This window comes from Ranitomeya imitator, chromosome 5 (assembly GCF_032444005.1).
Source record: "Ranitomeya imitator isolate aRanImi1 chromosome 5, aRanImi1.pri, whole genome shotgun sequence".
Taxonomy (NCBI): Eukaryota; Metazoa; Chordata; class Amphibia; order Anura; family Dendrobatidae; genus Ranitomeya; species Ranitomeya imitator.
The window spans coordinates 545,656,894-545,683,455 of NC_091286.1; the positions used below are offsets into that span (position 1 = coordinate 545,656,894).

At 44.3% G+C, this 26,562-nt stretch overlaps 1 protein-coding gene across 3 annotated transcripts in view; it reads right to left on the reverse strand.

Moving 5' to 3' along the window:
* The window catches only part of CP (ceruloplasmin), a 297,764-nt gene that overhangs the window by 226,464 nt on the left and 44,738 nt on the right, over positions 1–26,562 (reverse strand). For all 3 annotated transcript variants that reach the window (XM_069727615.1, XM_069727616.1, XM_069727617.1), the window contains one exon: positions 21,931–22,135. In XM_069727615.1, coding sequence (XP_069583716.1) covers positions 21,931–22,085 — 155 coding nt within the window. In that variant the 5' untranslated portion in view covers positions 22,086–22,135. The remainder of the gene's footprint in view (positions 1–21,930; positions 22,136–26,562) is intronic.

Here is a 26,562-nt window from a genome sequence, read left to right on the forward strand (position 1 = left end):
AGCATCCTCTGTGCCAAGTCTTACTTTAGTGGGAGTCCCCTTTAACCGTTTTGTCCCGGTCTCTGGAATGACCGTCCACGCAAGAAGCCTCCACATTGTGAGTGACCTGTCTGTATTGTTTAGTTCTTTTCTAGCATCTACAGCCACAGTCCCTCATATACTGCGCTGTCAGTGACTCTTTCAATGCCTTCCTTCTCTCGCTCATAGCCTTCCTGGACTTGATGCTGCCTGACTGGACCTTGGACTTCTGCAGAGCTGACTACACTGACAGGGCGCTCCTGCCCAACTGATTCAAATTTCCAGATGTTTCCCAGATTAACTAGCTCCTCCCACTTAACTATTTACAAGCTGAATAACTCTGCACCCCCATCTAGTGGCCAAACTAGGGTACTACACTTTCACTATAACTATAACAGTGATTGTACATAGCAGGGAAATGCACAACATGGACACTTACGAAGACATTACAAGTAATATTTACAGACAGCTCCTTGTGTCCCTTACATTTGTATGATCGCTTTCTGTTTGGCAGCTTGCCAGTGTTAGTTTTGGCCTGATAGAGCCTGGTGATTCTAGGTGAGTGCTTTGTGGTGGTGAAGTGCTATTACCCATTTGCCTATAAACTGACCTTTGTGTTCCAGTCTTGTGAAGTCAGTGGTTGAGATAAACAGACTGATCAGCTGTGAATCAACTTTTAGTTGAATGTCCAATTTTGCAGGTCACGGCAAATTCGAAAAATTTGCAATTTGGTTCACAAATAAACAAAATTCCTAACGCCAGTTCATAAACTGATAGCATCAGCCAGAAAGCGAGCTCATGATGTCAGCTGCGAATGTGCGGGTTTCCTCTTAATGCATTGTAGCTATCACATCACATAGTCCTCCTGCTTGTCTGTGCTAGACTATCACAGGGACTTTGAAAATATGAGGGCAGGGAATGCAGCACAATTTTAAGATTTTACTACCTATGGATAGGAGGTCAGAGTACACAGCTCATTGCACATGCAGAGAGAAGAAAAGCACATAGAAAATGCAAGTGGTAGTCTCACTATGTGAATAATTATCTAAAGATTCAAGTGTTAGGAAGGTGCTGGGGCTGCGTAGTCAGTGTGACTGAGAATTGATTGTGATCTGTGATATTCTACAGTACAGCGCCTTTCTTTTTTATTCTTCACACACTGCAAATAAAGAGGGTAATTTATACCCCTCTATCCTAATTTTGCTACTGAAGAAAAATACTAAAACCAAGGCATGTGTGCTATTTTTAGAATAACAATCATATTGCCTTTTCCAAACAAGGGATAATCGTTTAGTTCTTAGTTGAGAAGCCATTACTTTGAAACAGCACACCCATTTTTGCTACATAAATAATGGGATAATTTTTGGACAACTTGTGAAAAAGCGATTACTTATTCATTTAATAAAGAAAAAAGCTCTTGATACGTCCCAAATAGGGATCATTTTTGTACCACCGCTTGTGAAAATGCCACAGCTTTTTCATTTGCACCACCTACAGTATGTATAAACACCAGCAAGGCAGGCATCTGCTACAAAAGAGATACAGTAGTTTTTGAATACCGTAGTTTAAACAATTTAAGTACCTAGTATAAAACATTTGTTACTGCAGTGTGCTGTCAAATGGACTGTTGATTACCACTGTTTGCCATCCATTTACACCTAACCAGACTGTTTGAGATCACTTGGAGAAAAAACTACTAGAGGTTATAAGGAATCATGGAGTCGCCAGACAGAGCAATACTTTAAGATAAACAGGAAGAAAACGATCCAGCTTCAGGTGGGACAAGGTAATATCATAGTTTAATTCAATAGTTAAAAACATAAAATACTGTGAATAAAAGGTGACAAATGGAAAAAGAAAAATGTGGGTGATATTTGGACATTTTCTCTTTCCCCATATCCCCCACTCATCTTTCATTCACAATTTGTTAAGTTTTTAACTATTGAATTTACCCCATACTGTAGTGACAGAGCCAATTTGGTAATTAATGACCAAGCCATTTTTTACAATTCTGACCACTGTCACTTTATGAGGTTATAGCTCTGGAACCCTTCAACATACCCCATTGATTCTGACATTGTTTTTTCGTGACATATTGTACTTCATGTTAGTGGTAAAATATCTTTGATATAACTTGTGTTTATTTATAAAAAAATAGAAATTTGGCAAAAATTTAGCAATTTTTTAACTTTTAAGAGTGGTGTCACGCAAAATAGTTGATAAATAATATTTCCCACATGTCTACTTTACATTAGCACAATTTTGGAAACATAATTTTTTTTTGTTAGGATGTTAAAAGGGATAAAAGTTGACCAGCGATTTCTCATTTTTCCAGCAAAACTTACAAAATCAGTTTTTTAGGGAACACCTCACATTTGAAGTCTCTTTGAGGGGTTTATATGATAGAAGTTTAAGGTGGCCAGGGTGGTAGTCATGGCAACTGGCTGTTCTGTTCCCATACTCTGGCGCTCCACAGATAAAATACAGTGTCCCTTTTACTGCATATGCAGCATGCGCAACAGAACACTCACAGTCACTGTCAGGTTTCCCTCTTCTGCAGTTGCGCCAGCTCCGCATCCATGAACCCCAAAAATCACTTCGGAGTCGAGGTCTTTTTACAACAGTCGAACTTTACTATTCAGTAGTGCATTAATCACATAGGAAGCACATGTTAAACACAGAGGCATCTTCTTATCTTTCCCTGCCGTCTGGGCAGCTCCTATCCTCTCCTTCAGCTCTGTCTCCCTTTTCCTGGCAATCCCTGCCGTATCTCTGGACAGTCCGTGTCCCATCAGTACCTTCAGCGTCACCAGCTCCCTGTCAGCCCCTCATCTGATTCCATTATGGAAAGGTGCCAGGAATGCCATCTCAGCTGCTCCCACCTCGGTCTTAGACCCCGAATCCTTCTTGGGGATGGTACTTTTGAACTGGTGGCCGACTGCACTATTCTCCAGCCTGGGACCCCTTACTGCAATAGCAGCTTTATCCCCATGGCCTGTAAAATGTCTGCTTCACTGCTCCTCATACAATCTGCCCTGGACAAGGCTGCCCGGGCTCTAATGCCTTACCAGGAAGTACTGCTCCTATATCCCTGTGGCTCTGCCCTGCTCTGCTTTAACTCCTCCCCACTAACCAACTTTCATGCTGCATCTTACTGACACTTCTATCTATTCTATACTATCCTATCTCTATGATGCCCACCTCTATTCTAACCCCCCCTACGGTTCTATACTGTCCCTAAGCTTACACACAGTATATAACAAATGCATCACATTACAGTACATAAACATCAGTAAACATTTATAAATGTTACATTTCTCATTAATACACCACGGGGTGCCGCATGCAATATGTGAACAATGACCAGGGGAGATGAGGCACGTGAGGGTACATGCCACCTCCTTACAGAAGATACCCAAAAGTGACACTATTCTAAAAACTGCACCCCTCAAGGTGCATAAAATCACATTCAAGAGGTTTATTAACTCATCAGGTGCTTCACAAGAACTAAAGCAATGTGGAAGGAAAAAATAAACATTTTACTTTTTTCACAAAAAATGTATTTTGGAACCAATTTTTTTTATTTTCACAAAGGTATCAGGAGAAAATGGACCACAAAATTTGTTGTGCAATTTCTTCTGAGTACGCTGATATCCCATATGTGAGGGAAAGCCACTGTTTGGGCACATAGCAGAGCTCGGAAGGGAGGGAGCACCAATTGACTTTTTGAACTCAAAATTGGCTGGAATCAATGGTGGCGACATGTTGCATTTGGATACCCCCTGATGTAACTAAACAGTGGAACCCCCCAATTCTAACTCCAATCCTAATCCCAACACATTCCTAACCATAATCACAATCCTAACCTAAGCACACCCCTAACCCTAATCCCAAACCTAACCATAACCCTAACCACAAACCTAACCCTAACACACCCCTAACCCTAATCCCAACCCTAACCATAATCCCAACCATAACCACATCCCTAACCCTGTGCCAACCATAACCCTAGCTTTGGCCCAACACTAACCCTAGCTTTACCAAAACCTTAACTCTAGCTTTAGCCCAACTCTAACCCTAGCTTTAGCCCAAGCCTAACCCTAACTTTAGCCCAATCCTAACTTTAGCCCAACTCTATTTTTAGCGCAACTCTGACCCTAATACAAAAATGGAAGTAAGTATATATTTTTTATTTTATTATTTTTCCCTAACTAAGGGGCTGATAAAGGGGGTTTTAATTATATATTTTTTATTTTGATCACTGTGATAGGTGTTATGATCTGGTGATTAGGGAGCGACATGCGTCTAGCTCTGAGCAGGTGGCAACTATACTGACCGCAGTCCCTAAGCTCAACACAACACTAGAAGTAGCCGTGGAATGCTCCTAACTCGGCCTAGGCATCTCGTCACAGCCTAAGAGCTAACTACCCCTAAAGATAGAAGCAGGAAAACTATCTTGCCTCAGAGAAAATCCCCAAAGGATAGATTAACCCCCCACAAATAATGACTGTGAGAGGAGAAGGAAATGACATACGTAGAATGAAACAAGATTTAGCACAGGAGGCCACTTCTAGCTAAATAGAAATAGTACAGAACAGAACGCTGTGCGGTCAGTAAAAAAAACTAGAAAAAGTCCACCGCAGAGAAATGCAAAAATCTCCACACCTGACTAAAGGTGTGGAGGGCAAACTCTGCTGCCCAGAGCTTCCAGCTTAACTGAATAGATCCATACTGAAAAGCTAGACAAATGAACAAAAACAAAGAAAGTGCTGAACAACAAAGTCCACAACAAGAGAACCGCAAAAGGACAAGCAAGGACTTAAGGTACCTTCACACATAACGATATCGTTAACGATATCGTTGCTTTTTGTGACGTAGCAACGATATCGTTAAGGAAATCGTTCTGTGTGACAGCGACCAACGATCAGGCCCCTGCTGGGAGATCGTTGGTCGCTGAGGAAAGTCCAGAACTTTATTTAGTCGCTGGACTCCCTGCAGACATCGCTGGATCGGCGTGTGTGACACCGATCCAGCGATGTCTTCACTGGTAACCAGGGTAAACATCGGGTTACTAAGCGCAGGGCCGCGCTTAGTAACCCGATGTTTACCCTGGTTACCAGCGTAAAAGTAAAAAAAAACAAACAGTACATACTTACCTACCGCTGTCTGTCCCCGGCGCTCTGCTTCTCTGCACTCCTCCTGCACTGGCTGTGAGCGTCGGTCAACCGGAAAGCAGAGCGGTGACGTCACTGCTCTGCTTTCCAGCCGGTGTGCTCACAGCCAATTCAGGAGGAGTGCAGAGAAGCAGAGCGCCGGGGACAGACAGCGGTAGGTAAGTATGTACTGTTTGTTTTTTTTTACTTTTACGCTGGTAACCAGGGTAAACATCAGGTTACTAAGCGCGGCCCTGCGCTTAGTAACCCGATGTTTACCCTGGTTAACCGGGGACCTTGGGATCGTTGGTCGCTGGAGAGCTGTCTGTGTGACAGCTCTCCAGCGACCAAACAGCGACGCTGCAGCGATCGACATCGTTGTCGGTATGGCTGCAGCGTCGCTGAGTGTGAAGGTACCTTTAGCTTTGATGAACTGGTCAGAGTGTCAGGAAAGTCCTAAGAGCAATGACTCCAGGCAGGAACAATTGACAACTGGCATTGAATGAGGGATAAGGCCAGACTAATATAGCCGAGCCAGAAAGACGATCAGTGAAAACAGCTGCTGAAGCTAAATCCAAGAAGCAGCCATACCACTCAAAACCACAGGAGGGAGCCAAAGAGCAGAACTCACAATAATGCTACTTGCAACCACCGGAGGGAGCCCAAGAGCGGAATTCACAACAGATAGGGTCTAATTGTTATTTTTGACTAATTTATTTGATGTAGCTCTTTTAAGGTCAAATATATGCAGAAATAAGGAGAATGCTGAAGGGTTCACAAACTTTGAAACGCCAGAGCACACTCTTCTTTCCTTCTTGAGCAGTGCTATGTTCACTTCTCATAGATATCTATGTATCTCACTGAAGTCAAAGTAGTCAACCTTAAGCAGAGGGGTTTCTAGGGTTGGGAAGTCAGGGCATCTTCCCAACCCTGGTGCAGCCAGCAGGGGGGCACAGTTGGGCCATCTAATGTGGCAGTCCGAGAGGGCTCCACCGGTGGCTGCATTTTGCTGCCCCATGACTGGGATTTGGCTATTCTCTGATCCGGTTGTCAAGTTGACAGCTGGCTCAGAGAAGGTGCAGCATGCTGGCTCCCAGTGAACAATTGCGTCTTCAAAGTGGGGGATAGGTGTGGACACAGAAAGGGGATGATGGGTGCATATGCAGTATGGGGAGCAAAGGGGAGTGATGTATGTGGACACAGTATGGGCATCAAGTGATGGGATGGGTGTAGACACAGTATGTGGAGCGAGTGGGGGATGGGTGCAGATACAGTATGAGTAGCAAGGGGAAAAATGTATGCGGACACAGTAAAGGGAGAGAGGGTGATGGGATGGGTGCAGACACAGTATGAGGAGTGGGCAGGATCTGTGAGAAGGCAGCATATGAGTGAGGGGGTAAATATATGAGGAAACAGTATGGTTTGCGGGAGGGATGTGAGAGGAGACAGTATGAAGGTGAAAGGAAACATATTTTGACACTATTGATGGGAATAGTGCAAGGATGGGGGGAGAAAAGTGAGAGTGGGCACAGAATAGAGACTGACTAGTGTGGGGAGGGTAGCATAGGGGAACAGTGTAAGGGTGGGGTACAGTACACCAATGAGGGAGAGTGTGATGAGGGGGCAGCGTATTGAAACTGGGCCCTATAGGGAGGACACAGTAAGAGAGAATAGTGTGATGAGCGGACCCAGTATGGAAATGAGAGGGCAGTGTGTAGAGCATGTACCATAAGAGGGATAGTGGGGGTCATATTTTGTGATTATTGAGGTAATTATTTTTTCAAGGGCTTGGCATAGGGAAAATATTTTTATTCAGAAGCATTATTATGATACTGCTATCTTTAAGGGCATCATGTGGGGATGTCCTGCAGAAGATCGGAGAGGATGTATGTCTGCAGAGATGAGCTATGGATGAGAAAATTCATAATAACATCTGAACAAAATGAAGAAGGAAAGAAAGAGAACGACACCAATCAGAGACAACAGTATTTATCAAGTACCTGGATTTAAATGTTTTTTCGTAATACTAACTAATTCTCATATTTGTATTTATGTTTGGCGCATTAATGGGATTGTCCAAGTTTGTGATGAGTTTGCAGTCATTCTATGTGACTGCATACTTCTGAATTCTCACAATGCATGCTGCACGTTGTCAGGATTCTCTCATGCCAGTGATTTGCATATATGTGGTCACAAGCTGACAAGACATGCATGGCCTCACTCAATGTAAATGAAATGAGTGAGACCGGACACGTCAAGTTGGGTTGTGGCCAGAAGTATACATATCGAATATTTGTGCAGACATGACTGTTTACTCTTGCCACTGGCAAGGGAGAATCTCAAAGTGTGCAGTGCATGTGCTGTGAGAATTCAGATGCCTGCAGTCCCCTAAAGGGACTGCAGACTGTCATTTCAAACCTGGACGAGCCCTTTAATTATAAAATGAATCACTGTGTCATATACTCACTTTCAGGATTCAGCTCTGCTTGCTTGTTCCAGCAGTCAGCACATGGCCACTTCACTCATATGTGATTTTCAAATTTACAATCATGTTATAGCTGTTGCCTAAGCATTGTTGAATTTCTTCAATAGATACAATCAGAATGCCAGAGGAGGAGCTACAATCTGAGGCCACGTAAAACAGAGGAAGAGGAAGTATGGCCATTTTTTGGGCAGTCTGCAGTTATTTTGAACACTGGGGAGAGGACATGCCTAAGGCCAGGTTCACATTGCGTCAATGGCAATGTGCTGACGGCATCCATTACACAGCGAAACTAACGCTATGTAACGGATGCGATAGCACACCCATTGACTGCCACTATGTAACGCATCGCTAACGCATGTCATAATCGGCATGCGTTAGCGATGTGCCGTCATTCTGTGATGGACCCTCGGACCCGGGCTACAGCGCTTCCGGGTCTGTCACCGATAGCGTAGGTGGAGCATCTGCGCTATCGTGATCGCATAACGCGATCTTTAAAAGGCACTAGCGTTGGTGCAGTCCGTTTAACGCATGCGTTGAACGGACTGCACCAAAGCAATGTGAACCTAGCCTTAGGGGTATCCGATGACATCCTATTGTTGAAGCATGTCACCGAGACCAGAGCAGCTGCATAGTGAAGCTGATCGTGTCTGTGACGGGAACCTGTCCAGATGTATGGAGATTTCTGCCAGGAGCGATGCTGAGAGACAGAAAAGGCCGGGACCTAGAGTGAGAAGTGTTGGACGCCACTGAGGAGTTAAGTTACAGTCATCATACCGTTCACCTGCTGGAGGGACCTCGCATACGTCCATATACACCAATTGTTTGTCCAGAGCAGACCCAGGTCAGTAACATAGTAACATAGTAACATAGTAACATAGTTAGTAAGGCCGAAAAAAGACATTTGTCCATCCAGTTCAGCCTATATTCCATCATAATAAATCCCCAGATCTACGTCCTTCTACAGAACCTAATTGTATGATACAATATTGTTCTGCTCCAGGAAGACATCCAGGCCTCTCTTGAACCCCTCGACTGAGTTCGCCATCACCACCTCCTCAGGCAAGCAATTCCAGATTCTCACTGCCCTAACAGTAAAGAATCCTCTTCTATGTTGGTGGAAAAACCTTCTCTCCTCCAGACGCAAAGAATGCCCCCTTGTGCCCGTCACCTTCCTTGGTATAAACAGATCCTCAGCGAGATATTTGTATTGTCCCCTTATATACTTATACATGGTTATTAGATCGCCCCTCAGTCGTCTTTTTTCTAGACTAAATAATCCTAATTTCGCTAATCTATCTGGGTATTGTAGTTCTCCCATCCCCTTTATTAATTTTGTTGCCCTCCTTTGTACTCTCTCTAGTTCCATTATATCCTTCCTGAGCACCGGTGCCCAAAACTGGACACAGTACTCCATGTGCGGTCTAACTAGGGATTTGTACAGAGGCAGTATAATGCTCTCATCATGTGCATCCAGACCTCTTTTAATGCACCCCATGATCCTGTTTGCCTTGGCAGCTGCTGCCTGGCACTGGCTGCTCCAGGTAAGTTTATCATTAAAGGGAACCTGTCACCCCGTTTTTGAAAGATGAGATATAAATAGTGTGAAATAGGGGCAGAGCTGGGCTTTACATTAGTGTCCTTTTGGTGCCTTTATTCCCCCGGGATGCTGCTGAAATACCTTTGTGAAGTGTCCGTTTTGTCCTGTCAGTCAAGTTGGTCAGGTCGAATGGGCGTTGTAAAATAGCGGTTCCTCCCCCTGATTCTCGGCTTGTCTTTCGTAAACGCGATCTGTGAATAGCACAGATCGCGCTTTTTCTTAGCGCCTGCGCAGTGAATTTGCCTCCGGCGCCTGCGCATTATGTTTTGCCCATCTGTGGGCAAAGCATAATTGACATCATTGCGCATGCGCGGGCCTTCACTTTAGCCGGGGTGCCCCGGAAGTTGTCATATCGGCAAAGTGTTATTCTGGATGCCGTATCTCATCCCACACTGCGAGCGTAAGGCAGGCGAGCGATCTTGGCACAAAACTTACGCTCGCAGTGTGGGATGAGATACGGCATCCAGAATAACACTTTGCCGATATGACAACTTCCGGGGCACCCCGGCTAAAGTGAAGGCCCGCGCATGCGCAATGATGTCAATTATGCTTTGCCCACAGATTGCCGGAGGCAAATTCACTGCGCAAGCGCTAAACATAACGCCAACGGCGGAACTAAACTTCGCAGGGAATTGCATGAGGTGGGGGAGGAACCGCTATTTTACAACGCCCATTCGACCTGACCAACTTGACTGACAGGACAAAACGGACACTTCACAAAGGTATTTCAGCAGCATCCCGGGGGAATAAAGGCACCAAAAGGACACTAATGTAAAGCCCAGCTCTGCCCCTATTTCACACTATTTATATCTCATCTTTCAAAAACGGGGTGACAGGTTCCCTTTAACTAGGATCCCCAAGTCCTTCTCCCTGTCAGATTTACCCAGTGGTTTCCCATTCAGTGTGTAATGGTGACATTGATTCCTTCTTCCCATGTGTATAACCTTACATTTATCATTGTTAAACCTCATCTGCCACCTTTCAGCCCAAGTTTCCAACTTATCCAGATCCATCTGTAGCAGAATACTATCTTCTCTTGTATTAACTGCTTTACATAGTTTTGTATCATCTGCAAATATCGATATTTTACTGTGTAAACCTTCTACCAGATCATTAATGAATATGTTGAAGAGAACAGGTCCCAATACTGACCCCTGCGGTACCCCACTGGTCACAGCGACCCAGTTAGAGACTATACCATTTATAACCACCCTCTGCTTTCTATCACTAAGCCAGTTACTAACCCATTTACACACATTTTCCCCCAGACCAAGCATTCTCATTTTGTGTACCAACCTCTTGTGCGGCACGGTATCAAACGCTTTGGAAAAATCGAGATATACCACGTCCAATGACTCACCGTGGTCCAGCCTATAGCTTACCTCTTCATAAAAACTGATTAGATTGGTTTGACAGGAGCGATTTCTCATAAACCCATGCTGATATGGAGTTAAACAGTTATTCTCATTGAGATAATCCAGAATAACATCCCTCAGAAACCCTTCAAATATTTTACCAACAATAGAGGTTAGACTTACTGGCCTATAATTTCCAGGTTCACTTTTAGAGCCCTTTTTGAATATTGGCACCACATTTGCTATGCGCCAATCCTGCGGAACAGACCCTGTCGCTATAGAGTCACTAAATATCAGAAATAATGGTTTATCTATTACATTACTTAGTTCTCTTAGTACTCGTGGGTGTATGCCATCCGGACCCGGAGATTTATCTATTTTAATCTTTTTTAGCCGGTTTCGCACCTCTTCTTGGGTTAGATTGGTGACCCTTAATATAGGGTTTTCATTGTTTCTTGGGATTTCACCTAGCATTTCATTTTCCACCGTGAATACCGTGGAGAAGAAGGTGTTTAATATGTTAGCTTTTTCCTCGTCATCTACAACCATTCTTTCCTCACTATTTTTTAAGGGGCCTACATTTTCAGTTTTTATTCTTTTACTATTGATATAGTTGAAGAACAGTTTGGGATTAGTTTTACTCTCCTTAGCAATGTGCTTCTCTGTTTCCTTTTTGGCAGCTTTAATTAGTTTTTTAGATAAAGTATTTTTCTCCCTATAGTTTTTTAGAGCTTCAATGGTGCCATCCTGCTTTAGTAGTGCAAATGCTTTCTTTTTACTGTTAATTGCCTGTCTTACTTCTTTGTTTAGCCACATTGGGTTTTTCCTATTTCTAGTCCTTTTATTCCCACAAGGTATAAACCGCTTACACTGCCTATTTAGGATGTTCTTAAACATTTCCCATTTATTATCTGTATTCTTATTTCTGAGGATATTGTCCCAGTCTACCAGATTAAGGGCATCTCTAAGCTGGTCAAACTTTGCCTTCCTAAAGTTCAGTGTTTTTGTGACTCCCTGACAAGTCCCCCTAGTGAAAGACAGGTGAAACTGTACAATAGTAAGAAAACTAAGGTCCATAGTGCCGCCACAGTGAGTAACCATGTATGCGCCTCACTACATTCAGGCACTAAGACACTCAAGATAGGGCCAGAAGTTTGATAGATAGGCATATGGATTGTTTCAGGTCACGTTTATTGACAAAACCAGCTTCCAGAATTTCCCGATTTGCAGCCACATTATATGTTTGTTCCGTAATTGAGAATCCTAATCTGCACCCAGGCGCCGATAAGGCAAGTAACAGACTTTAGACCAAACTTGAGCTTCATTTTGTTTCAAGAGAGAATTTCTGAGGGATAATTGTTCAACTTCGTTCGAACTGTTAGGCCGGAGTCACACTACAGCGAGATACGGCCGAGTCTCGCAGGTTAAAAACAAGCTCCGGCACCGGCACTCCGGAGCGGAGCGTGCAGCTCCATGTATTGCTATGCGGCTGCATGCTCCGCTCTGGCGTGCCGGTGCCAGAGCTTGGTTTTAACCTGCGAGACTCGGCTGTATCTCGCTGCGTGTGATCCCGGCCTTAGGGTATTCTCGGTATAGTTGAGGATGGACTATTCCTCTGAGTTAATTTAAGTCACATCGGGACGAGAGGGAGATATTTTGTTGGGGGTATTGAGATAATTGTTTGTAAGATTGTAAATTGTTGTTCTGTATAGCAGGCGAGCCCATACATTACACTCATATACTTGTCCTGTTGTCAGGGTGTTAACAGTGACCAGTTTAGATGGCTCGCCAGTAGGTAGATTTATAGAAAATATAGTAGGTACAGATTGTTTTGGTGTCACACTATACAGCACAAGGGTCTCAGCTTTCCCGCTGAATATATGTATAATGTTTTGAATGTTTTCTATTCTCTGATTGATTCACCCACATAACTAAGTTAAATTACTACGGTGTGTGAACTGTGTAGAGCTTGTTATTAAAGAGAACTGTGATACACTGTGTAAAGTCCTATGAGGTTAGGGAACCAAGATCCTGATGGAATTCAGCCACTCACAATAAGTAAAAATTTTGAAAACTGGTAGAAAGTGTAAAACAAAATATCTAAGAAAGTTGCTGAACTTTTTATGCAATAATTTAAGGCACTAATGACCGCCGATATGCACTGAAATTGTGTTCATTAAGGGGCCTTATTCCCTCATTCTCGTTTTAACCCCTTCCCGACCTTTGACGCATACGCTGCGTCATGAAAGTCGGTGCCATTCCGACCCATGACGCAGCATATGCGTCATGGAAAGATCGCGTCCCTGCAGGCCGGGTGAAAGGGTTAACTCCAATTTCACCCGGCCTGCAGGGACAGGGGGAGTGGTAGTTTAGCCCAGGGGGGGTGGCTTCACCCCCTCGTGGCTACGATCGCTCTGATTGGCTGTTGAAAGTGAAACTGCCAATCAGAGCGATTTGTAATATTTCACCTAAAAAACTGATGAAATATTACAATCCAGCCATGGCCGATGCTGCAATATCATCGGCCATGGCTGGAAACACTTATGTGCACCCACCCCACCCCTCCGATCGCCCCCCCAGCCCCCCGATCTGTGGTCCGCTCCCCTCCGTCCTGTGCTCCGCTCCCCCGTCCTCCTGTCCGCTTCCCCCGTGCACCAATCACCCCCCCGCGCTCCAATCAAACCCCCCCCCGCACTCCGATCCCCCCCCCGCACACAGCGACCCCCCCCCGTGCTCCGATCCACCCCCCCCGCACAGTGATCCCTCACCCCGTGCTCCAATCCTCCCCCGTGCTCCAATCCTCCCTCCCGTGTTCCGATCCACCCCCCCCATGCTCCGATCCACCCCCCCGTGCTCCGACGCCCCCCCCGTGCCCTGATCTCCCCCCCTTATACTTACCTGGCCGCCCGAGGTCCGTCCGTCTTCTTTCCTGGGCGCCGCCATCTTCCAAAATGGCGGGCGCATGTGCAGTGCGCCCGCCGAATCTGCCGGCCGGCAGATTCGTTCCAGAGTGAATTTTGATCACTGAGATATAACCTATCTCAGTGATCAAAATAAAAAAAATAGTAAATGACCCCCCCCCCCTTTGTCACCCCCATAGATAGGGACAATAAAAAAAATAAAGAATTTTTTTTTTTTTCACTAAGGTTGGGGTAAGAACTAGGGTTAGGGTTAGGGTTAGGGGTAGGGTTAGGAGTAGGGTTAGGGGTAGGGTTAGGGGTAGGGTTAGGGGTAGGGGTAGGGTTAGGGTTAGGGGTAGGGTTAGGGTTTCGGTATGTGCACACATATTCTGGTCCTATGCGGATTTTTCCGCAGCAGATTTGAAAAATCCACAGTGCTAAACCGCTGCCGATTTATCGTGGATTTACCGCGGTTTTTCTGCGCATTTCACTGCGGTTTTACAACTGCGATTTTCTATTGGAGCAGTTGTAAAACCGCTGCGGAATCCGCAGAAAGAAGTGACATGCTGCGGAATGTAAACCGCTGCGTTTCCGTGCAGTTTTTCCGCAGCATGTGTACAGCGATTTTTGGTTCCCATAGGTTCACATTGAACTGTAAACTCATGGGAAACTGCTGCGGATCCGCAGCATTTTCTGCAGCGTGTGCACATACCTTTAGAATTAGGCTATGTGCACACGGTGCGGATTTGGCTGAGGATCCGCAGCAGTGTTCCATCAGGTTTACAGTACCATGTAAACATATGGAAAACCAAATCCGCTGTGCCCATGGTGCGGAAAATACCGCGCGGGAACGCTGCGTTGTATTTTCCGCAGCATGCCAATTCTTTGTGCGGATTCCGCAGCGTTTTACACCTGTTCCTCAATAGGAATCCGCAGGTGAAATCCGCACAAAAAACACTGGAAATCCGCGGAAAATCCGCAGGTAAAACGTAGTGCCTTTTATCCGCGGATTTTTCAAAAATGGTGCTGAAAAATCTCATACGAATCCGCAACGTTGGCACATAGCCTTAGGGTTGGGTTGGAATTAGGGTTGTGGTTAGGGTTAGGGGTGTGTTGGGGTTAGGGTTGTGGTTAGGGGTGTGTTGGGGTTAGGGTTGTGATTAGGGTTATGGCTACAGTTGGGATTAGGGTTAGGGGTGTGTTGGGGTTAGTGTTGGAGGTAGAATTGAGGGGTTTCAACTGTTTAGGCACTTCAGGGGGTCTCCAAACGCAACATGGCGCCACCATTGATTCCAGCCAATCTTGTATTCAAAAATTCAAATGGTGCTCCCTCACTTCCGAACCCCGACGTGTGCCCAAACAGTGGTTTACCCCCACATATGGGGTACCAGCATACTCAGGACAAACTGCGCAACAATTACTGGGGTCCAATTTCTCCTGTTACCCTTGAGAAAATAAAAAATTGCTTGCTAAAACATCATTTTTGAGGAAAGAAAAATGATTTTTTATTTTCACGGCTCTGCGTTGTAAACGTCTGTGAAGCACTTGGGGGTTCAAAGTGCTCACCACATATCTAGATAAGTTCCTTGGGGGGTCTAGTTTCCAAAATGGGGTCACTTGTTGGGGGTTTCTACTGTTTAGGCACACCAGGGGCTCTGCAAACGCAACGTGACGCCCGCAGACCATTCCATCAAAGTCTGCATTTCAAAAGTCACTACTTCCCTTCTGAGCCCCCACGTGTGCCCAAACAGTGGTTTACCCCCACACATGGGGCATCAGCGTACTCAGGAGAAACTGGACAACAACTTTTGTGGTCCAATTTCTCCTGTAACCCTTGGGAAAATAAAAAATTCTGGGCTAAAAAATTATTTTTGAGGAAAGAAAACGTATTTATTATTTTCACGGCTCTGCGTTATAAACTTCTGTAAAGCACTTGGGGGTTGAAAGTGCTCACCACACATCTAGATAAGTTCCTTTGGGGGTCTAGTTTCCAAAATGGGGTCACTTGTGGGGGGTTTCTACTGTTTAGGCACACCAGGGGCTCTGCAAACGCAACGTGACGCCCGCAGACCATTCCATCAAAGTCTGCATTTCAAAAGTCACTACTTCCCTTCTGAGCCCCCACGTGTGCCCAAACAGTGGTTTACCCCCACACATGGGGTATCAGCGTACTCAGGAGAAACTGGACAACAACTTTTGTGGTCCAATTTCTCCTGTAACCCTTGGGAAAATAAAAAATTCTGGGCTAAAAAATTATTTTGAGGAAAGAAAACGTATTTATTATTTTCACTGCTCTGTGTTATGAACTTCTGTGAAGCACTTGGGGGTTCAAAGTGCTCACCTCACATCTAGATAAGTTCCTTTCGGGGTCTAGTTTCCAAAATGGGGACACTTGTGGGGGGTTTCTACTGTTTAGCCACATCAGGGGCTCTGCAAACGCAATGTGACGCCCACAGAGCACTCCATCAAAGTCTGCATTTCAAAACGTCACTACTTCACTTCCGAGCCCCAGCATGTGCCTAAACAGTGGTTTACCCCCACATATGGGGTATCAGCGTACTCAGGAGAAACTGGACAACAACTTTTGGGGTCAAATTTCTCCTGTTACCCTTGGGAAAATAAAAAATTGCGGGCTAAAATTCATTTTTGAGAAAATAATTTTTTTTTTTTTATTTTCATGGCTCTGCGTTATAAACTTCTGTGAAGCACTTGAGGGTTCAAAGTGCTCACTACACATCTAGATTAGTTCCTTTGGGGGTCTAGTTTCCAAAATGGGGTAATTTGTGGGGGATCTCCAATGTTTAGGCACACAGGGGCTCTCCAAACGCGACATGGTGTCCGCTAATGATTGGAGATAATTTTCCATTTAAAAAGCCAAATGGCGTGCCTTCCCTTCTGAGCCCTGCCGTGCGCCCAAACAGTGGTTTACCCCCACATATGGGGTATCTGCATACTCAGGACAAACTGGACAACAACATTTGTGGTCCAATTTCTCCTATTACCATTGGCAAAATAGGAAATTCCAGGATAAAAAATCATTTTTGAGAAAAGAAAAATTATTTTTTATTTTCATGGCTCTGCATTATAAACTTCTGTGAAGCACCTGGGGGTTTAAAGTGCTCAGTATGCATCTAGATAAGTTCCTTGGGGGGTCTAGTTTCCAAAATGGGGTCACTTGTGGGGGAGCTCCATTGCATAGGCACACAGGGGCTCTCCAAATGCGACATGGTGTCCGCTAACAATTGGAGCTAATTTTCCATTCAAAAAGTTAAAAGGCGCGCCTTCCCTTCCGAGCCCTGCCGTGTGCCCAAACAGTGGTTTACCCCCACATATGAGGTATCGGCGTACTCGGGAGAAATTGCTCAACAAATTTTAGGATCCATTTTATCCTGTTGCCCATGTGAAAATGAAAAAATTGAGGCGAAAATAAATTTTTTGTGAAAAAAAAGTACTTTTTCATTTGTACGGATCAATTTGTGAAGCACCTGAGGGTTTAAAGTGCTCACTAGGCATCTAGATAAGTTGCTTGGGGGGTCCAGTTTCCAAAATGGGGTCACTTGTGGGGGAGCTCCAATGTTTAAGCACACAGGGTCTCTCCAAACGCGACATGGTGTCCGCTAACGATGGAGATAATTTTTCATTCAAAAAGTCAAATGGCGCTCCTTCCCTTCCGAGCCTTACCATGTGCCCAAACAGTGGTTTACCCCCACATGTGAAGTATCGGTGTACTCAGGAGAAATTGCCAAACAAATTTTAGGATCCATTTTATCCTGTTGTCCATGTGAAAATGAAAAAATTGAGGCTAAAAAACTTTTTTTGTGAAAAAAAAGTACTTTTTCATTTTTACGGATCAATTTGTGAAGCACCTGGGGGTTTAAAGGGCTCACTATGCATCTAGATAAGTTCCTTGGGGCGTCTAGTTTCCAAAATGGGGTCACTTGTGGGGGAGCTCCAATTTTTAGGCACACGGGGGCTCTCCAAATGTGACATGGTGTCCGCTAAAGAGTGCAGCCAATTTTTCATTCAAAAAGTCAAATGGCGCTCCTTCCCTTCCAAGCCCTGCCGTGCGCCCAAACAGTGGTTTACCCCCACATATGAGGTATCAGCGTACTCAGGACAAATTGGACAACAACTTACGTGGTTCAGTTTCTCCTTTTACCATTGGGAAAATAAAAAAATTGTTGCTGAAAAATCATTTTTGTGACTAAAAAGTTAAATGTTCATTTTTTCCTTCCATGTTGCTTCTGCTGCTGTGAAGCACCTGAAGGGTTAATAAACTTCTTGAATGTGGTTTTGAGCACCTTGAGGGGTGCATTTTTTAGAATGGTGTCACTTTTGGGTATTTTCAGCCATATAGACCCCTCAAACTGACTTCAAATGTGAGGTGGTCCCTAAAAAAAATGGTTTTGTAAATTTCGTTGTAAAAATGACAAATCGCTGGTCAAATTTTAACCCTTATAACTTCCTAGCAAAAAAAAATTTTGTTTCCAAAATTGTGCTGATGTAAAGTATACGTGTGGGAAATGTTATTTATTAACTATTTTGTGTCACATAACTCTCTGGTTTAACAGAATAAAAATTCAAAATGTGAAAATTGCGAAATTTTCAAAATTTTCGCCAAATTTCCGTTTTTATCACAAATAAACGCAGAATTTATTGACCTAAATTTACCACTATCATGAAGCCCAATATGTCACGAAAAAACAATCTCAGAACCGCTAGGATCCATTGAAGCGTTCCTGAGTTATTACCTCATGAAGGGACACTGGTCAGAATTGCAAAAAACGGCAAGGTCTTTAAGGTCAAAATAGGCTGGGTCATGAAGGGGTTAAAGAGGCAATAGGGAATAAGGGTATAGTGCCCCACAGAGTCGGAAAATCTTGGATGTTTCAGCTACAATGAATAACAGTAAAGAAAGTGTGCTAGCAAGTTAAAACATTTCTCTCTCTTCTGACATAATATACATGTCAGAGGAGTGAGAAATGTTGTCCCCAAGTCTCCCCACTGTTCCCTCCAGCTCTGTCACCCCGGCACTCCGCCTTCTTCTCCTGACAAAATGGAAGTGCATGGGCAGTGCGCCTGCCAAGATCTGCCGTCTGGCACCCGACAACAGCAGAGATTTTCCTGTGTGTTCATTTTGATCACTGTGATGGACCCTATCACAGCGATCAAAAATCATAATTAGTATGTCATCCTCCCCGTGTCATCCCCCTAGTTAGATTTTTTAGTTTTTTTATAATTAATATTTCTTTCATTCTTTACCATTAGAGTTAAGGTTAGTGTTGGGCTTAGGGTTACCATTGGGCTTAGGGTTAGCCTTGGTCTAGGGTTAGGGTTTTTTCCAAAGTTAAAAAAAATGATGATGATACGACGACTAGTGTTGGGCGCAAATGTTCGCTATTTGAGTTTGCATCAGGATTGCTCGAGCACCCACGATACTCGGTGCATACCTGATTACACCGATGCCAACTCGACTAGAACAGTTGTGCTCTACACTAAGGATGACATGTTCAATATGACGACATAATGTTATAAAAATCTGTATAGTACCTTTGTGTTTAAAATCCTCACTATACCCCTGGATAAAATCCTTGAGGGGTTTAATTTCCAAAATGGGGTCACTTGTGGAGGTGTCCACTGTTTAGGCACATCAGGAGCTCTCCAAACACGACATGTCATCCTCTCTCAATTCCAGCTATTTTTGTGTTAAAAAAGTCAAACAGTGCTGCTTCCCTTGTGAGCCTGCTGTGTGCCCAAACAACAGTTTCTCAACCCATATAGGATATTGACGCACTGAGGAGAAATTGTACAACACATTTTGGGGGTCATTTTTTCCTGTTACCCCTGTGAAAGTAAAAAATTTGGGGCTACAGCAATATTTTTGTGAAAAAAGGAAAATGTTAATTTTTTCCTTCCACATTCCATTAATTCCTGTGAAGCACCTGAAAGGTTAATAAACTTCTTGAATGTGGTTTTGAGGACTCTGAGTGGTATAGCTTTTAGAATTGTGTCATTTTTGGTATTTTCTGTCATATAGCCCCTCAAAGTCTCTTCAAATGTGATGTGGTCCCTAAAAAAATAGTTTTGAAAATTTTGTTGGAGAATTGAGAAATTCTTTTGAAGCCTTCTCACTGCCTAACAAAAAAAATATGTTTCAAAAATTGTAATGTAAAGTAGACATGTGGGAAATGTTATTAACTATTTTCTGTGGTATAACTATCTGATTTATTTAAAGGGCATAAAAATTAAAAGTTTGAAAATTGATACATTTTCAAATTTTTGATGTTTTCATAAATATACACCAATCATATTGACCAAAATTTACAACTAACATGAAGTACAATATGTAAAAAAAAAACAATGTCAGAATCACCGGGATACGTTGAAGCGTTCGAGTTATTACCACATAAAGTGACACTGGCCAGATTTCAAAAATTTGACCTAGTCATTAAGGTCAAAATTAACTCTGTCACTAAGGGGTTAAGGGAGCACTTTAGGAATATTTGCTTTCTTTTTCATCTTTGTCCCTGTTAGTATAGTACCAGGAACTTTATTACTAAATTATGAGCTTTGTTCCCAGTAGTTCACATGAGTGTATAAAAATGTCATCTGATTTCCATCCAGAAAATCCCTGTATCTGTAATGTCATCTGCAAATCATTTGCATATCTGTTTTTACATCCATATGCCATATAGTTTTATACATCTGCAGTTAATAATGTTTACAAGATAGAAAATACAGATTCCTATGCCAATACAAACCATCCGCATGGAATTCCATATTTTTTCCGCACCCATAGACTTGAATAGACAAGTCTTATCTGAAATACAGGAGAGATTAGTGCGTGCTGCAGTTTTTATTGAATAACATTTGTCCGAGTGCTGTCTGTGCAGGGTTAGTTTTTTCACGGACAGCACTCGGACCTCACATATGGTTGTGTAAAGCACCCTAACAAAATCCTACAGCATGTGGTGTGGAAAGGAAGAGGTGCTTATATGGATTTGTATAGAAGCTTAAAGGGGTTGTTTGCACTTTACCTACATACCTGTGAATCCTCACATCACCCGCACTGCACACTGTGAGGATTCTCTGACGCCGGCACCGTGAGCACAAGTATGAGATTTGCACACAGGCAGTCATGCAACGGCTAAATGAATGCAAGTGTATTGAGTGAGGCCGGATACAATCTAGTGGGAATGTGGCTGGAAGAATGCAAATCGCATACTTGTGGTGACATGACTGCCCTTTCCTGACACTGGCACCGAATAATTCTCGCAGTGCTCATTATGTGTGCTGTGAAGATTCACAAGTCTGCAGTCACAGAGAGACTGCACCTTAACACTGGACAGTTTCCTCACGTACCGGAGACACTGACTCACGTAGACACATTGAAATCAATGTGTTTCTGCACATGTCAGCGTGTTTTCACGGACCATGTGTCCGTGTGCAAAACACGGAGACATGTCAGTGTTCGTGGGAGCGCACGTAATACACGGACCCATTAAAGTCAATGGGTCCGTGTAAAACACGTACCACACACGGATGTTGTCCGTGTGCAGTCCGTGTGCCGTGCAGGAGACAGCGCTACAGTAAGCGCTGTCCCCCCACATGGTGCTGAAGCCGTGATTCATATCTTCTCTCCAGCAGCGTTCGCTGTAGAGAAGATATGAATAATCCTTTTTTTTTTGTTTTTCTCGTGTTTAAAATAAAGATCCCTGTCCCCAACCAACTCCCACCCCCTGTGTGCCCGCCCGCTGTTAATAAAATACTCACCCGGCTCCATCGCTGGCGCTGCTTCCTGTCCTCGCCGCAGCTTCTCCTGTATGCGGTCACGTGGGGCTGCCGATTACAGTCATGAATATGCGGGCCGGGTGAGTATTTTATTAACAGTGGGCGGGCGCACAGGGGGTGGGAGGTGGTTGGGGACAGGGATCTTTATTTTAAACACGAGAAAAACAAAAAAAAAAGGATTATTCATATGAATCGCGGCTTCAGCACCAGATGCAGGGGACAGCGCTTATCTTTAGCGCTGTCTCCTGCACGCTCCGTGTGGTACCCAGTCGGCACACGGGCGGCACACGTGTGCCACACTGATGTGCCGCATAAACGCATGGGCACACGGACACAGATAATTCCGGTACCGATTTTTCCGGTACCGGAATTATCTGAACGTGTGGGACTGCCCTTAAATAGGAATAGACTGATTGCCACACAGAAGACACTGCAGGATTCGATTAGTCAAAGTATGGAGTGAAGAACCCAAAAGATAATTACCCCCCACTGCTTTTTGACAGCTGCTCTATACAAACAGGGACAAAGATTACAATTTGGAAATAATGCTACATGTGTAAAAAAAATAGATAAACCTTTACAATTCTACGCAGTGCTGCATACAAACTGTAGGATAATACTAGTTACTTACTCATCTTCGGCCACCGATTTACCAGAAATGATATTCATCCCACTGGGAGCATAATCCCAGTTTATTTCTCTGATTGCTATGTAGTATGTTCTCTCTTCTGCTTCCACAGGTGCCCAATTCGTGATGGCGAGCAGGCATATTGCTAGGAACTTCATTATCCGGGTCCGTCTCGGAGCCAAGCAGCGCGCTCTATTCACTGGTGTCTCTAAAGAATTTATAGTGCAAGAGTTTCAAAACCGAGATCTGTTTATACACGAGAGTAAACAGTGATTCCAGTAAAGTCAGATGGCTGAAATCCTGCAATGTCCGAAGTGTTATCAGGAACACATGAATGATGCAAACGTCAAAGTGTATTCAGAGTGAGGCGCTGATTAATGAGAGATTATATTATAAGGGAACACATACATGATCTGCTGCCATTCTTCACAATACAGACTGCATCGTTTAGTAAATAGCTCTCTTCGACATGATGAGGCTGGTTCATTTACTATGAGAATGTTTGAAACTTTTTCTGTCTGCTATTAAAAACAGCATTTTATGAGACTGGATTCATAAAATGCTCATCTTTCTAAAAAGGTTATACAGCCTTTCAGATAAGAAATTTCAATGTAAGTACACCAGTATCATTAGGCTTAAGGGACCTGTTTAATAATGTATGTAGTTTGTATTGTGAAATCTGATGACATATCCTCTTTTACTATATTCCAACCATGGATCTCAGACCATTTGAGATAAATGTATCATGTGCATCATGGTTTGTTATTAATGCGATGGGAATATGAGGTTGGGACACAGAAAAACAGCTATTATCTAAATTCAATCACAAGCCAGGGATGATTGGTAGGAGGAAAGAGAAGTGAGTAGTTGCATCCATAAGAACCCATTAGATGAAGCACAATTGCACACAATAAAAAGTCTTTGTTCAGCCACCAAAACCTGTAATGTACAAATCCAATCAAAATCATTGGGCACAAAACATTTTTTATCAGATAAATCGTCTGCATTAAACAGACTTCTACAGTAATGAACAGAGAAATGCCACATAATTACACATGACAGCAAATCAATGTAATACTTCATCAATGAGGATCTGCTAATAGCACATAATAACTGGGTAGACAACATATAAGGGTGAGTAGCTACCATATCTCAGAATCAGGGCCAGCACCAGCACACAGCTAACTCAAACAAGTGTAGGGGCCACTGCATGTATGGAGCGGGCTCCGATGCCTTCTCCATACACTGCTGATGTTAGCTGTGTTTTACAGCTGGCACCCAAGTTTTAATGCTGTGACCAAAGCTAGCCCTGATCACAGCGGTTTGACCCCTTAGATGCCACTGTCAATCATGACTACCTTCTGGTGTCCCTCTGAAAATATTGACACCACTAAATTGAGCACAATAGAGTCCATCTGAACTCCTCTACCAGAGGCACGTCTGAATTCTATTTTTCATGGATTTATACAGAAGACCCATCAAAGCACTGCTAAAGTGTGTGCTTAGCGTTAAAAAAATATTGAGAATTGAGAGTCCTCAGTGGTTGATACCTTTTAATGGCTAACTGAAAAGATGGTAACAAATTGCAAGCTTTCGAGACTACACAGGTCTCTTCATCAGGCAAATATTTCTCAATATTTTTCTATCTACTGGCTAACACGGTACCAAGATATATATCTTTCCTGCTTAGCTTTAGTTTTACAGTTTTATTTGAGGCAACCAGCTTGGTTTCAACAGTCTTGCATAAGGCAACAGGTTGACTTGAACAAAAGTAAACATTTGGCACTTGAGACAATTGGTTTTTAACTAGAGACAATTTTCTTATACTTCTGACAGTCTTCTGGCACCTTTCTCAGCATCACCACTAACACCCAACAATAGTCTCTGTACTCTTTCTCAGCTGTGGTGCACTCTCTCTTAGTTCTGGGCACAACCCCTCTGACATCACGTCTCTATGTGCATCATACTCTGTAGCAGCTTTTCAGGCACTTTGCCCACACTTGCAGCCTACCCTTTTTGAGTTACCATGTCACAGTACTGTAAGGAGGTGGCGGGGACCCTCATTTACCTTCTCTATCCTGAACGCTGTTCACCTGTGTCACATGCGACACCTCATTGTTCTCATTGTTCCCGCAGCACAGTACTAGTGAGGTGCATGTCGGGAAGGAGTTAATGTGAAATGTAATGTTTATGTACTGTGATGTCATGTATTTGCCATGTATTGTTTATATGTTTATGATTAGGGATAGAAGTTAGCATAAAGTAATAGCAAGGTTAGAACAGAGGGGGCACATTAGACATAGAGACTAGGATAGATAATGGTATTAGTTTAGGCACAGGCAGCAAGGAGTTAAGTAGACGGGAGGGGCATAGAGCAGCACAGAGCAGGGAGACATAGGAAAGGCACTTCCTGTTTAGAATCAGATGCCTAAGAAGTCTGCCTAAGGGCAGGACACATACAGTGAGAGAGTTACAGGCCGTGGGGCTAAAGCTGCGGACAGCAGTAATGGACCCCAGGCTGGAGAAGAGTGCAGTCAGGCAACAGCTCAACAGGATCATCCCCAGGAAGGACATGGAACTGGTGATGCTGAAGGTACAGATGGGACACGAACTGTCCAGAGATGCTGCCGGGATGGCAGAGGAAAGGAAAGCGCAGACAGGACAGAGTCTGGCTAGTGGTATGACCATGAACGCCGAGAGTAAAGAGAGAGAAATGACAGAGATGCTAGAGTCTGCCCGGACGGCAGGGAAAGGACGGGAAACGTTGCCCTATGTGAAATGTGCTGTTGATGTGATGGATGCCTTACTGTTTAGTAAAGTTCAACTGTTGGAAAAGAACTGTGACTTTGTGGTGTTTCATGGAACCTGGGAGCCAGAGGCTGAAGTGACAGAGACTGAGGGAATCCCAACGGCAGAAGTGAGTACTCCACTGCACCCACCTCTCCATGACCAAGGTGCCGGGGTGCTCACTGACTGTTTCTTAATGGACTCTCCCATGACTACCACCTTGTGCCACTTTGTTACAGTACCTTAGCCAAAGACTCAGTCTCTTAGTCGTCTCTGGCATAGCATCTCATTTTACTCTTACTCTGACTCCTCTGCTGTGGCTACTCCACATCCTTCACAGGTCTCCTGGCCACTTAGGCCTCTTTTACACGTCCGTGTCTCTGATACGTGTGGTGACAGTTTTCACACGTACCAGAGACATTGAGACACATAGACCCATTCAAATGAATGGGTCTGTGCACATGTCAGCGTGTTTCCACGGACCGTGTGTCCATGTGCCCCACATGTAGACATGTCCATTTTTTACTGTCAGCATGGGCCACAAAACGTCCCGCACACATGCACACGGAGAACACACATGGATGTCATCTGTGGCACTCCAGGGTCCTGGTCATCACAGTGGTATTGCTTTCCTCCAGGGGAGAGTGATGCTACGTTTGGAGGCAAGGAAGGATAACTGTATCCAGGTACCACAAACATGCAACACTTTACACTCCAGGCCACCAGGGGGAGCTTCTGCTCCTATTTAATAGGTCACTACCCATATAGATATATAACTGGTAGTCTGTAAGGAAAGTGAGTGAGTTGCTGGCTGAGCTCAGCTCAGTTAGTTCCAGACAGCCGTCTGAGGAGGATAGAAGGTTCACGGAGCTGTGCATGCCCACAAGCTGCAGCTCCCAGAAAGAGACATTGAAGGCCGAATTGTTTGCAGTGAGCGTGCAGGAGAGGAAGCACAGGAGAGGATACCAGAAGGGGACCAGCCCCGAGCAGGCTGCCTCCTTCTGAGGCTCAGAAATGCCGGTAGCCGTAACACCAAGGTTGTGAGGACCTCTACGCCTTACATCCAAGACCGGCAGGACAGCTAATTGTACGATACCTGCCGGGTCATCTAAGAGATCCTATAAACAGGTTCAAGTCACCAGTCATACGGGTTTTATCCTATCCAGGGGACAGAGAGAGAGAGATAACATCTGTGAGGACCTTATGTGAAGCCATAGGCAGTAAGGGATTACACCATTACAGCGCAAAGGAAGGCTTTGATTCTCCACCTGGACAAGGGGACTCTGGACTTGCCTCCAAACCGGCCGGACCCTGCCTACCCTGTGGTCTGGTGCTCTGGACTGCAAATGCTGAAGACTTCAGTAAAGGTAAAGAGACTGCAACCCTGTGTCCTCGTTCTTCTCTGCGCTACTCACCATTCACCATCTGTAGACCGGGAAGCCCTGGGGATATACTTCACCTGTGGGAAGGTATACCATCTAGCTGCCATAACATCACCCCAGCGGACACCTTAAAGCAGCATCGGTCACCCTGACCGAATACCACAGATGGCGTCACGAACATAAACTCTATCCCTTTAAAGACCCCTTCCCTTTTATACGGACATCCCAGGGCCACAGACCGGGTCGCAGACACCATGACATCCCCCTGTAAAGTAATGGACCTGGTGCCGAGTACCCCCCTTGCCCTGACGGGGCGCTCCAACTTGGCATCACGAACAGGATGGACTAAACCCCGTGAATCAGGTCATGTGCGCCTAAAGGACTGTGCCTATCTGATTTTGTGCTCAGAGACTGTATCGCAAAAGGCCAAAACCACCACCATTACAGGGCCATATGGTGTGCAGGA